The 13,732-nt window shown below is 51.1% G+C and overlaps 2 protein-coding genes across 4 annotated transcripts in view; one reads left to right on the top strand and one right to left on the bottom strand.

Annotated features, from left to right (window-relative positions):
* The window catches only part of RYR3 (ryanodine receptor 3), a 518,005-nt gene extending 508,220 nt beyond the window's left edge, over positions 1-9,785 (top strand). For all 3 annotated transcript variants that reach the window (XM_038579912.1, XM_038579911.1, XM_038579910.1), the window contains 7 exons: positions 171-317; positions 3,355-3,489; positions 4,338-4,494; positions 5,432-5,496; positions 5,769-5,869; positions 7,920-7,971; positions 8,835-9,785. In XM_038579912.1, the coding sequence (XP_038435840.1) occupies positions 171-317; positions 3,355-3,489; positions 4,338-4,494; positions 5,432-5,496; positions 5,769-5,869; positions 7,920-7,971; positions 8,835-8,930 (753 nt within the window). In that variant the 3' untranslated portion in view covers positions 8,931-9,785. The remainder of the gene's footprint in view (positions 1-170; positions 318-3,354; positions 3,490-4,337; positions 4,495-5,431; positions 5,497-5,768; positions 5,870-7,919; positions 7,972-8,834) is intronic.
* Positions 9,786-9,903: 118 nt separating this feature from the next.
* The window catches only part of AVEN (apoptosis and caspase activation inhibitor), a 176,013-nt gene continuing 172,184 nt past the window's right edge, over positions 9,904-13,732 (bottom strand). The window contains exons 5-6 of the mRNA XM_038579915.1: positions 11,170-11,494; positions 9,904-10,368 (exon numbers count right to left, since the gene is read on the bottom strand). Coding sequence (XP_038435843.1) covers positions 10,253-10,368; positions 11,170-11,494 — 441 coding nt within the window. The 3' untranslated portion in view covers positions 9,904-10,252. The remainder of the gene's footprint in view (positions 10,369-11,169; positions 11,495-13,732) is intronic.

The following is a 13,732-nucleotide window of genomic DNA, read 5'->3' as shown; positions in this document are numbered from 1 at the left end:
CGGAGGGGGATCAGTTAGTGTACTGTGGATGGGCTCTCACATGGCAACCCTTAGACCAGTCATGGTACCTTAGCACGTCCGTATCCAGACCACAGCTGGTTTCATGGGCCCATCACAAGGCACAAAGGCCTGAAAGGTTGTTCAACTGCCTCTGCTTCCTTTCTCCACAGTCGTTTCTCTACCTTGCCTGGTACACAACCATGTCAGTCCTGGGCCACTACAACAACTTCTTTTTTGCTGCTCATCTGCTGGACATCGCAATGGGCTTCAAGACGCTGAGGACTATTCTGTCATCTGTAACTCACAATGGCAAACAGGTACTGGGGTTTCCACTGGGCAGAAGAGGAGAGGCCTAGATGTGGATAGGAGGAAAAAGCCAACAACGGGGAGGACCCTAGTATGTGACGGGAAGGTGTACGTCATGGCGTATAGTACACCTTTCTTGGCCAAATGTGAAAATATTGACTGTCATTGCAAAATTGCAGCCCTCACTTAAGAGATGTAGGACCTTGTTTTGGAAACACTGAACATTTAGATCAATCAGGAGAAAGGGGAAGGGAAGGAGGTGATGGACATAACAGGGTCACCCTGGAGACCTTTTCAGGTTTACCCTTCCCTCCATGAATCTGATCTGTTCCCTGGAGGCTGGGTAACTAGGCTCCCCAAGGACTTCTGATACATGCTTCTACGTGACGTAGACATATATATACACACATACTCACCTACACACGTACGTGTCTGTGTCTGTCAATATAGATATGGCTATTTCCAGCCTCCTCAATATCCAGTCTGTTTTCTACATTGTTGTCAGGGTCAATCCCTTGATTAAAAATCCTCAAATGGCTCCTTTTGTCAACAAATTCAAACTCCTTAGCATTTCATTCCGCATTACATGCAACTTTATAAATGAGACAGTGGGAACCACTCCTAGAACCAGAGAGTAGCATGATGGTTACCAGGTGATGGGGCCCAGGGGTCGTGTTAGAGTACAAACGTTCAGTTATAAGACAAATAAATTCTGAGTATCTAATGTAAAGCATGGTGCTTATAAAAGTACTGTATCATATACTTGAAGTTTGCTAAGACAGTAGATCTGAAGTGTTTCCACACACGCACCCTACACACGGTAGTTGTAACTGTGTGAGGTGACAGATATGTTAATTAACATTAGCATATTGTGGTACCCTTTATATATAGCGGGTGGTATTGTCATAGTATTGTATGGTGACAGACGGTAGCCACACATCTGTGGAGCACGGCACAATGTACAGAGAGGCCACATCACTGTGCTGTACACCTGAAACTGGCATAAGATTGTCAAGTATACTCACAAAAATTTCTAAAAGATCAAAGGTGCTAGATCATCAGGTATGAGGATCATGAGGATCATCTCTTTCTTCTAGGTTTTTGGTAATGGCAACAGTCAATGTTTCTTGTTTGGTTGGTGATAAAAAGAATGGAGAAAAGCTAGAGATAAAGCTTGGCTGCCACACACAAGTTGCTGAAGTTTGGGGAGGCAGTAACAGAATCTGTGATCTAGATGTTTGCCTCGAGTGTTGAATGCTTCCCTTTAGGTTCCTTATAGGTTCCTGGGAGAAAGGCCATTGTGTGTTTTTACATGTGCACTGTGGGAAGTTTGACCCTATAAAAGCAACATTTCCCCCAGGGTGATCTGTGCAACACCAGGGCTACCACACGTTCTCGTAGAATTATTTCCTTCCCCTTTACTCAGATGTTGAAACGGGTTTTTATTGATGTGGCTTGATGGCGTCACACAAAACTGTACCTGAAATGGAAACTTTAGACCATGAATTTCCTATATGGGCTTGCTGAAAATCTAGAAAAAATACATGCCCAGCTCATGCCAGGTACTGTGACGGGCTCACAACTACCTCATAAGGTAGCTGTGATGCTCCCTTGACAGGTAAGAGAACTGAAGCTCAGAGAGGCCAAGTGTCTCACCCAAGACACACAGCCACTAAGTGGAAGGACTAGCCCATTTCTTCTTTGGTGCAAAGCCCAGGTTCTTTCTGTTTCTAAAACCAACTGCATTCTGTGCGGTCTGCTGTCTGAGGTTTGGGAAGTTGCTATTCATCATTCAGAGAAGCCTTTTTTTTTTTTTTTAAGATTTTATTTATTTATTCATGAGAGGCAGAGAGAGAGAGACAGAGACAGAGAGGCAGAGACACAGGCAGAGGGCAAAGCAGGCTCCATGCAGGGAGCCCGACGTGGGACTCAATCCCGGGTCTCCAGGATCACGCTCTGGGCCGAAGGCAGCACTAAACCGCTGCACCACCCGGGCTGCCCCAGAGAAGCCTTTGAATACGTTTCTGGTGGTATTTATCTTCATCCTCATGCCTCTGCCCCTTTTGTGTGGCACCTTGACAGTGGAGAGCAAAAGGTCTCTTCATTCTGACTGTGATCTCGGAAGCCCCGGCTCACCCCCAGTCCCTCCTATGGATCAGATAAGTAGGTCCCACAGGGTCCTCATTCATAGTACTTCCTAGAACCGGGAAACGAGCATGCCCTGTGACCCTGCAAAGGTTCTAGGCAGGCTTCTTAATCATGAAAAATGTCGCTTTGCTAAACCATCTTAGATGATTCCTACAGCAACTTCAAAGCTGTGACAATTATCCACTCGTGGTTCTTTATGAAAACATGTAAGGGGCCTCCTCCGTCCAAAGAAGCTTTGAACTCTTTAGAAGCAGCATTAGAGTAGAAGCCATATCGTGAAGCTTCCACTCACTGCTGTCCCTGCCAAAAAAGCAAGAGACCCTTCCTCTTCCCAGCACTGTCACTGTGCAGTCCTTAAATCCCTCCTTAGGTTGCTGAGGCCCAATCCCCAATCCCAGCACATGTCTGCTAGGGCCACCACCCAGAATGGCAGGCTGCTAGCTTTGTTTCCTCTCGGTTCTGCAGGCCAGGGGTCTAGGATCAAGGTGGGGGTAGACTTCGTTTCCTAGGAAGCCCCCTCTTGCTTTTTCACTTGCTCTCCCCTCAGTGCCTGTGGCTCCTGGTGTCTGTGTCTGTCCCAATCCCTCTCAGAAGGACTCCACCTAGGCTGGAGAGGGGGCAGTTCTGTCATTGCAGTTTACCTCTTTAAAGGCCTGATTTCCAGATTCGCTCACATTCTGGGATGCTGGAGGCTATGAATGTGGGGGGATAGAGAATTTAGCCCACCCCCCATCCCTGTCTTATCCCCCTAGCCCCGTGATGTCCACCTGCAGTAGGACAGCCTTTGCTGCCACCCCTTCCTCTGTCCCCTTCCCACCACACCTTTCTTGTTCACTTGGGGTCTCCCGAGAAGCTCTCGGGGTGGACCCACCTCCTCCCCCTTCTCCCTCCTGCTGCCAGCTGGTCCTGACCGTGGGTCTCCTGGCTGTGGTGGTCTACCTCTACACCGTGGTGGCCTTCAACTTCTTTCGCAAGTTCTACAACAAGAGTGAAGATGATGATGAGCCGGACATGAAGTGTGACGACATGATGACGGTGAGAGCCCACCGCCAGCGCGGACCAGACATTAGAGTGGAAGTGCCCAGGCAGACGGACAGATAGATGGACGAGAGGAGGAGCGGGGGGCTGTAGGTGTCCTGGGCCTAGCAGGTCTTGGCCACCTCCACAGGTGTCCAGGATGCTGCTACCTTGGCCTGGATGTCAATGGACCTGCACCGAAGTTGCTTGGGAGTCCAGCTTCAGTTCTGTGTCTCGGAGAGCTGGGCCGGGTCCCAGGGATCAGGGGCTCCATGTGTTCCAACCAGCCCCGGGGCGGTTCTCGCAAAAAGACCACTATGGTCGGGGAGGGGGGGACCAGCCGCTAGAAGGGGGGCACCCACACCTCAAGATGTTCATGGTGACGGGCTGCAGGGACACCGCGTGCCAGGCGCCCTGGTCCATGGTCAGCTCTCCAGGCAGTAAGAACAGGTGGAGGCGGTCCTGCTGCCCTCCCGTCAGGCGCCCCCGCAGGCCCCACATGCGTCGCCTTGCTGCCCCAGCCTCCCACGTCACTGCCTGTGCCCGCTGTAGGGCCAGCACCCCCCTAGGTTCCCCCCCCCACCCCAGCCAGGCCCTCAACCTCCTGGGAGGCACCAGCGGCCTCGGGGCAGTTGGACTTCTGCACCCCCCAGGCATCCCCCTGCGGGCCTCAAATCGTTCACCCCTTTCCTCTCCCTTTAATGAGGGAAGAATATCTGCTATAGGCCGAGTGTGACAAGGCTTTCACCTGCGATGGGGGGCGTGGGGGACGGCAGGAGCCGCGGGGCTGAAAGGTCCGCTGACTGGCAGGCTAAAAACAACACCCTGCGACTTTCCCCAAAACTGCCATTCTTGCCGTTCCCCAGTGTTACCTGTTCCACATGTACGTGGGAGTGCGAGCCGGGGGCGGCATCGGTGACGAAATTGAAGACCCCGCCGGTGACCCCTACGAAATGTACCGCATTGTCTTCGACATCACGTTCTTCTTCTTTGTCATCGTCATCCTGCTGGCCATCATTCAAGGTGGGCTGCCGCTCGTGGGAGGTACGAGCAGGGCGTACGCCTGGTTCCCTACCCTCTGGGCCTGGGCCTGTGAGTGGAGGTTCACACTCGTCGGACTCGCTTATTCAGCAGAAACCTACTGAGCATCTGCCGTGCGAGCGTGAGCCACACGCAGCCGTACCCAGGAACTCACACCAGGAACCTGTGAATCCAAGTGGGGGTCCAGCCCAGCTCCTGTCCCCCCGCCCCGAGGTGCTGGTGTGCTCCTCCCTCAGCTCCCCGGTGCCTCCCGTGGCGGGTCTTGTCCTGCAGCCTCGGCTCCTGCCTCTCATTTTCTCCCAGACCCTGTGGTGATGAAGGAGCGGAGAGGGGAGTCCTGAGAGCGAGCCAGCGTTCCCTGGGGGGAGGGGTGCTGATATTCTAGTCACTAGGTTGTCAGGAATGAAGAACGGTGATGACTTTAGTTTGCGTCGTGCCACTAACTGTGCTCGGTCCTTCAGAGCCAAGTCGGGGGAGCAATGGGATGGAAACAAGAGAGCAAGGACACGTAGACACGAGTACAGCAGCAGACCAAGGGAAGGTGCACACCCAGGACCTGCCGGTGCTGCGGTGGCCCTCGGAGATAGGGGCGGAGGAGAGACTAACCGCATAGGCATCCCGGTACCCATCAGTGCCTATGGCGCTGCCAGGAAGACTGAGCCACAGGCTGCGTGGGGGCGACCAGGTGGTCAGGGCGGGCGGGCCAGTGTAGACCGCCGCACAAAGGTGGGGTGAGGGGGAGCACAGACGCGGGCCAGCATGTGCCACTCGAGAACTTGCTTTGTCTGACTGTGCTTTACAGGTTGAGCCCGATGGTCACTTTCTTGCAAACACCGTGGCCTCTGCTGCTGAGCCTCTGCCCCGAGCCAGCCTGCAGCTCCCTGAGGTGCTTTACCTGTCTCTGTATTTAAAATACCAGGTCTCATCATCGACGCCTTTGGAGAGCTGAGAGACCAGCAGGAACAAGTGCGCGAGGACATGGAGGTAACGCTGGACTGGCCCCAGCTGTGTGTGCCTTGCGGCCATGGGTCTAGAATCCTTGGGCCTGCTCCCACCTGGTGCTGCTCCGCTGCACCCTCCCCGCACCCCCCCCCCACTCCGCTCGGCTGGCAGCGGCTCCGTGGCACCGGGGGGATGACTAACGCCAGAGCACTGGAGACCGAGTCTGCACGGTCCCCCGTCGGGAGACTGCGGCCCCTCCCCTCCCGCCAGGTAGCACGTGCTGACGCTCCTGCTGCCTCTCTCCTTCGCCGTAGACTAAGTGCTTCATCTGCGGGATTGGCAACGACTACTTTGACACGACTCCTCATGGCTTCGAGACACACACCTTACAGGAGCACAACTTGGCCAACTATCTGTGAGTGCCCTCGCTCCACAGGGGCCGGGGCGGGGACAGAATGAACTAAAGGGCGATGCCCCCTGCGCACCTCCAGGCCCCATTTCCGCCTCTTTCCCCAAGTAGAGTTGAGTGGGGACACCTCGAGGACGTCCCCCCCCACCCGGCCCACGTTCTGACGGATGTGTGCGGGGGGCTTTCCAGGCTCCTAGCAAAGGACAGCCTCCGCCGGGGACGGGACCCCAAGCCTCCGTCTCTCCTTCTCTACTGAACTTTCCCCATCACCGCTCGAGTGTTGGTTTTTAACCCTAACCCAAGAACAAAGCCTACAGCCCCACTTTTACTTCCAGCTACTGCCCCGCTACTTTCTGCCCTTCCAGTGAAGCTCAGAGTGTCTGGGCTCACAGTCCTCCATCTTTCTCTTCCTGGTCCCCTCTGAACCCATTCCAGACGGGCCCTCCCCCGCCTCCCACCCCCACCACATTTGCTCCTGTCACAGTGGTCAGTGACCTGCATGGTGCTGGATCCTGTGGTTCACCTGCAGGCCTCACCCTGCCTGTCCTCTCCGGGGAACATGCAAGTGCCAGGAGGGCTGGGTAGTGGGGATGTGGGTATTTCATGCTGCTCTATCCTAGCACTTGGCATAGTGGTTGGCCCCCAGAAGGTACTAATAAGTATTTCACTTGTTCTGAATAAAGCTTTCCCTCAGGAATAAGATTTTCAGAGCCTATTATGTGCCATGGACTGCGTATGAAGCTCGTAACTGAAATAGAGACTACCTGGCAATTCAGATTCTCTACGTGATCATTTTCAAGAAAAGAAAAGCTCCCCTCTGGGTCTGCATTTTACTGTTTAGGAAAAACTGATCTTTAGGATGGAACAGGCTTAGCCTTTGGGAAAGGTGTTGTTATCAAAGGGAAGGAGCAAAGACCTAGCTCTTTGCTAGAATAGGAGTTTAAGGAAAAAAAAAAAAAAAACCTTTACCCTTTCTCAAGTCAGGAGGATTCATCATTGTTAATTCTCATGAAGAGAATTTTCATGTTCATGGAGGTGATCAGGATGGATGTCCTTCTATAAATGGTGAGCACTTGGCCATTCATCAGGACCTTGGAGCAGAGAAACGTGAAAGGGTGCTGTAATGCTGTCCCCCTTCTACATCCTCCCATCGCACTAGATATTATAGTAGTCTTCCTCTGGCTCTGTGTACCTCTCGCAGCCTGCTTGAGGAGAGAGGACCCATCTCATTCATGTCTGAAACCCCCTAAAAATGGTGCTTTGTCAAATAAATATGCTAGGAGATAATGTCCTCCATGCCTGAGTCTCAAGGGAAAAAGGAGGACGGAACCAAATCTGTTTACGGCCTCTGAAGCTATACATCTAAGGGGACTCTGAGAGAATCTGAAATCTGGGGCTCAGGTTCTCTCCACCCTCAGTCTCACAGTCCAATCTTTGAGAGGATCTCTGAGGTCATGCAGTGTGAGCTGATAGACCAGCCCAGGCCCCAAGGAACCTGGGTATACCAGATGGACAGACTCAAACCTTAGCTCCACCATGGTCAGAATGTGTGAACTGCACTGGCATTTCTCAGATGGCCATAATACAAACCAAACTCTATTTCTGAAGAGAACTTAATGAGGTTAAATACTTTTTACCTTTTTTCATGATATATCTTTGAGACACACAATTTCAGTTCTACATTTACCTATTATTAATCATACAGTAAGAGTTTTGGTGACCATTTTAGTGTTTAAAAAAAAATCCTAGAGAAAGAACATGCAAGCTGGGGTGGGGGTGGGGAGAGGGAATGTTAAGCAGTGCAGAGCCCCACACGGGGCTCGATCCCGTAACCCTGAGTTCATGACTGGAGCCCAAATTGAGTCAGACACTCAACTGACTGAGCCATCCAGGTGCCCCTGTTAAGGATTTTTTAGAAAGGTAGCCAAAACGCTTCCTCCAAAGGGCTCTCAGCTCAAGGTTTAGGAATGGTAAAAAGAACTTCTCCTCACAAAAAGACTAACCAAAGTAAAATTGTCTTTGTCTCACTTATTGTACCTTTTTCCCCTTGTTTCAGGTTCTTCCTGATGTATCTGATTAATAAAGATGAAACGGAACACACGGGTCAGGTGAGGAACCAAGTGGCTTAAGAATCATACCCTGCATTAAGAGTTTCCCTTTCAGAAGTCTTGAGACTCAACAGAGCATAGGGTGTCTGTGGTAGACACATGACTTCGTTAGTCTCCAACGTACATTTTCCCCTACATTATTCCACCATCTCTTTGTGACTTACTTAAGAAGCCAATGTCCTAAGGCAACTCCAATCTGTTCCTAAAGACTTTCTGGTTATCCTTCCCAACTAACACTGACATTTTCTAAACCCCTGTGGTTACTGCTTCAGAGTAGAATAGCTGGAGGTGGGGAGAACATTACAGAGAAAAAGGACAAGGAGAAGCTGAGAGGGTGGCTCTAACAGAGAGTAAGATGGTGTGAGGACAGCCTGAGAAAGAGAACCACCGCACACAGTGACCCAGACTGTGGCAGTGTGGGTAATGAGTGAAAGTATATGTCAAGAGGGATTCTATGACTGAGAACCAAGGGAAGAAAAGGTAGGTTATCAAATATTCAAACATCCTCAGATTTGTAGGAAAACTTCACAGCTCGGACACTGGAGAGGCAACTGGTTCTAGATTTCCCTTCAGTTCTCCAGGCATCTGGCCAAGCTAGCACTCACTGTCCCCTTCTTGTGCCACCTTCTGCCTTCTAACAATTACAGATGACATAGACTCAGCCCATTGCTGGATCATTGCATTGTGTTCAGTGTTTTGAGTTTTGGTGGGGCGGGGGAGGGAGAGGGGAGAGGAACAGAGCCAGCAAGAGGTGCAAATTGGGCCCCATCACCATTCTCCTGGGAGACCTTGCAGAGGAAAACCACCTGGGTTTGAGCTGACTGTGGTCCAAAAAGAAATGCCCTTTGTTCCCATTATTTCAGGAATCTTATGTCTGGAAGATGTACCAAGAAAGGTGTTGGGATTTCTTCCCAGCTGGTGACTGCTTTCGGAAACAGTATGAAGATCAGCTTGGATAAATTGGAATGAAAGAACTCTACAATTCTGGACAGTCAGCTTCCAGTGAAATAAATCTTTTATAGTTGTGCAAAATATTTGAAATGTGAAATATCCTAAATGCCTCCCTTACAAGAAAGTGTTTGTTACAAATATGTGCTATTTTGGAATTGATTTGGCTTTTTGTGCCTAATGGACCTAGCCCTGGGGGAGGTGACCTCTCAAACTGTTAAAAGATGGCAAAGAATCAAGGAAACTGTGGTTGAGAATACCTTCAAGTTTTTCAGTTGTAATGGCACTAGTTTGTTGCCACGGTGTCCTTGAGGAAAGGGCCACAAGGATGAAATCTTCAACGCACAATACCTGAAATTTTACACACTTGAACGTCACCTGACAGAATCACTAGTGACTCATGGTCTGAACTACAACTAATCATTTTAACTGCAGTCAATTATTTCCCAAGGTACGTGCTAGTGAATGTATTCAGAATCAGCTTGAAAAACTTTAAGCAGTTAAAGAACTAGAAAAACCAACCAACCCTTTGTTGACACTGAAATATCAAGTGCCTTAAAATCTCTTTAGATCTAGCTATGCAAATTTTTTATGTTTATGTTCCAGACGGACAGTTCCATTCATTAGTTGTGTTGAACTTCCGTCTTTATGAAACTGCACTTGAAGGTCATTCATATATTGTTTTTCAGTAACAGCTTGTCAACTGCTGTTATTAGAAGTACTGTACTGAAAAATCAGAAAAATTTCAATCTTATGCCAACCTGAGTACTGCTTTATGGTCCCCTTGTAAGTAGTGGAGCTGCTGTGTTTAGGTGAACTCCTTACATCAAAGGAAGTGCCCACTGCAATAAAGTAATACACACCAATCCATAGCGTCGGCCTCTTGTAATGTGACCCTTTTCCCAGCAATTCCAGGATGGCTATAGAATCATCCAGAGGAGGTACAAGACCAAGAGCCTAAACCTCCAAGAAAGAAAGCAATTCTGTAGACCAGCGTTGGTTTATTTGGGCCAAATGCATGCCTTGTTTCTTGTTTCTAGTCTAGCAGCGGCACTGCTCAGCTGTAAACACTGCAAGGAAGGAGGCTGCCCTCAAGCAATCTAGCAGATCACTAAGCCAGAGAACAAATGCCACAAGTCTCTTAAATGTATAGTTTTGGATGTTGTGGAATGTAGAGGCAGGCCTTCACTGCGGCAAAGGTGGTGGGACACATGGGCTTGGAGCATGCTCAGAACCAGCTATTCTGGAAGGACAGCCTTGGGCCCACCCTGACTGGACAAGGCAACCAAAATCTGCTTCAGGCACTTTTTTTTTCCCATTTTTCTTTTTTACGTTATGAAATCATACTGTCCAACCAGTCTTCAAGCTCTTCCTCAGTAACGGGTTTTGATGTACTTGGTTGCTCAGATTGCACATTCTTTTCGTCTGTCACAGATGGTTCTGCGGGACCTGGGGAAATGGAAGCCAAGTTAACAATTTCATGTCAGTCCCTTACTGGGGGCCCAGGCTGCCCTGGGGGGAGGGGGTGTTCCCGGACAGAATGCAGCTCTAGTTAGTGCTTTGCTTACAATAAGGGGGAACGTTCTAGCATTGCTCCTACTCCTTTAGCAGGTAGGATAATATCTGAACAGATTAATAAATGGGGTAGAGACCTGCTCTTCTGTTCATGCTCAAGGTGACTTTCATAGTTCACTGGTCTTCTAAAAAGACCCAACAGCTCAGTTTTCTGTTTACTCTTGTAGCAATCCTGGGAAGTCTTTAAAGGCTCTCACAAATGCAGTATGCGGGTGGAGCAGGCACCCTCGGCCTCCCCTTGGAGGGGCCACTTTCTCACAGAACACACACAAAGGAGGAAGTGCTCTTTTGTACAAAAATAAGATGGAAATAGCAAGTCTGGAGAGTTGGGTAACTGTCCTGTTGAGACAGTTGATTGAAAGGTCTGCTGCTGCACAGCCGAAGGCTACCAGGGTCTTAATGCCTTTTTAGGCACACATTCCAGCTGCAGCCTGGGTTTACTATTGCAGTCAGGCAGGTGGAGGCTCTGGAAGCCTGGCAGACGTAGCGAGAGTAATGGTGTCAGAAAGGTCGGCTCAGAGGAAGTGGGGATGTGAGCGTAGAAACAGATGTCCGTGGACACCACCAGATCCGTGTCAGACACTGATGCAGACGTGTGTGGGCACAATGCAGGTGGGGCTGTTTGCACAAAAACAAGAAGATGGATGGGAGGGGCAGGTAAACCAGAAGCCATACCTTGTCCTTCCTGGGCCATGTCTCTGTCTTTCTCAGATTCTAACCCAGGCGTCAGGTCCGGTAGGATGCTCTCCCCGTCTCTTACAGGTGCGTCTAGACTAAGCAGCAGATCTAATTCTTCCTCCAAGTGGTCTGCTGCCGACGGCAGTGGGGCAGTGGGTTTCTGGGGACCCCCCGAGGGGGCAGGGCAGCAGGCGGCAGGTTTCAGCTCAGAGACGGACCCCTTTCCGCCAGGACCCAAGGGCCCTTTTAACTGCATCCCCAGTCCCTTGGCTTCATCGTTCCTCTTTGGTTTCATCTGAGGAAGCTCTAAAGGAAGGGCGGTCTGAAAGAGAACCATGATAATGGAGTTAAGAACCTGAGTCTCACCATGGGGATTCCTGGGGGGGCTCAGTGGTTTAGCACCTGCCTTGGGCTCAGGTCGTGACCCCGGGGTCCTGGAGCTGAGTCCCACATCAGGCTCCCCGCAGGAAGCCTGCTTCTCCCTCTGGCTGTGTCTCTGCCCCTCTCTGTGTCTCTCGTGAATAAATAAAATCTTTAAAAAACAAAAAACAAAAAAACCAGAGTCTCGCCATAGCTGCTTAGGCAGAAACAGAAGCGAAGGAAGCCATACATTGTGGGATAAGACATTCAACTCAAACAGGAAGTTCACAAAGGGCCCCCCCAGCTCAGCCCTGCCCACGCGGGGGAGGTGGGGACCCCAGGGGCCGCAGCAGTGCCGGGGGGTCAGAGTTCCCGCCCTAACCCTGTGGAGTGGCAGCAGCAGGGTCTCCTCAGATGTCTGCAGATGCCCAGTGTGCGAGGAGTCACACCTGTTAAGAGGCCCCAAGGCGCAGCAGCAAACCCCATCTGTTCACCGTCCAGAAACGTACGAGTGGTGATGGTGAAGGACGGGTTGGTCAACAATGACTCTAGGTAACATTTGAATCAAAAACGCCAGACACACACACACACACAATTTGATTAGTTTTGCCTGGTTTGGGACTTTGTATAGCTGTAACCTTCACTAGGAGGGGTCTGGATGCTGGTCTCCGGGGGAGGGACAGGGCGGCTTCTGGAGTGCGGCCGGTATTCTGAGCCTCCAGCTGGAGGCTGAGTCCATGGTCACAATTCTGCATGCACTTTCCTGTCATGGTTTAACAAAAGCTGCCCCCCAGGTGACTGCAGCGTCTGGCTGAGGCTGAGCAGGTCGGCTGTGGAGGGAGGCCTGGGGTGACCAGCACGGGGGGAGCCCAGCCACCCCGCTGGAGGGCACTGTCCACTGACACATCCTGAGCACATCCAGTGTGCTGACGACTTTTAGAACAGGATGGCTTCGCACATCAGTTTTCATCCATCGCTGCCCATGTGCAACACGAAGCTGGCATGTGCCAAGGACCACATCCTATTCCTGGAGTCATTCTGTTGTCCCGGACCTAGGGTCTGGCATTGTTTTTAACTCCCAGGTGATGCTAACATGCAAACACCATTTGGAATAACGGCTCTATATCATGGGGGGAAGCAGGAGGTTCAAAACTATTTAAGCCAGGTTTCCAAAGTTACTGAAATTAATTGACACCGCTATCTTGAGGCCTGCCCCGGACAGGAGCCCCTCGCAGTCACAGGCTCACAGTACTTCCTTTGCTCCCCGAGAGAGGCCCCTCCTCTTGGTGTTTCCTGGTGTCTTATGCTAACACTTCCCCATTCCGCGGGCCCCCCTGCACCTGGCAGGACCTGGAATCTCAACCACTAAGAAACACCCTCTCCCCCAAGCCCCCCAGACATCCCTAAAGCTCTGTGGCGATTCCATCAGAGGCAAATGCCACCCCGTCTACTTCTGTGCCTTCCCTTAACTGTCCCCCAGTGCTGAATTCCACTTGCTCCCCTAAACTGGGGGCCAGTTAGTGCCATGGACATGACAGGTTGGGGGGCAACCAATTCATGCATCTGCTCAACTTTCACACCACATTCAGCTGCAGAATGAAGGCAACCGTTGGAGTCACTGGGACTCAGTTTACACGCAAGACTGCTCAGGGTTTCACTTTTTAAAAAACAACGTAGTTGAGCCACAGTTACATTTTGGAGTCCCTGTAGTACAACCCACTGTGCCTCTTCCTCTCTCAGCTCACCAATCAGTTGCTATCTTACACCAGCATCTTCCAAATTTATGCTTCCAGCCATTAATTCTGAACCTATAGCCAACTACTGTTTCCCACTGATACCTCAGAGGCACACACCCAATAATGTGCAGGCCTCGCCCTTCCTGACACGACCCCGTCGCTGAGCTGCACAGGCTGGAAAGCCGAGGACAAGTCTCACTTGCTCGCTCCCCATTCCTAGCACTTACCAAGCCTCACAGACTTCCCTTCTGAAGCACCTCCCAGCAAAGGCCAGTCCTCTGCCCTCTCCACCCTCCTTGCCCGCGGCCCCCTATGCCCCGGGCCTCCGCAGCCTCCTGCTTTCCCTCCCTGCCCTCACCCTGCGATGCAGATCATCACTCACCGCAGTGTCAGGACACTGGGCCGGGGCACTCCAAATCCCACCCCCATGTGTTTACCCTCGGGATCTCAGACAACCTCCCCCT

The sequence above is a fragment of the Canis lupus genome, chromosome 30 (genome assembly GCF_011100685.1).
Source record: "Canis lupus familiaris isolate Mischka breed German Shepherd chromosome 30, alternate assembly UU_Cfam_GSD_1.0, whole genome shotgun sequence".
Classification (NCBI taxonomy): Eukaryota; Metazoa; Chordata; class Mammalia; order Carnivora; family Canidae; genus Canis; species Canis lupus.
This window is presented reverse-complemented; position numbering and strand designations above follow the sequence as displayed.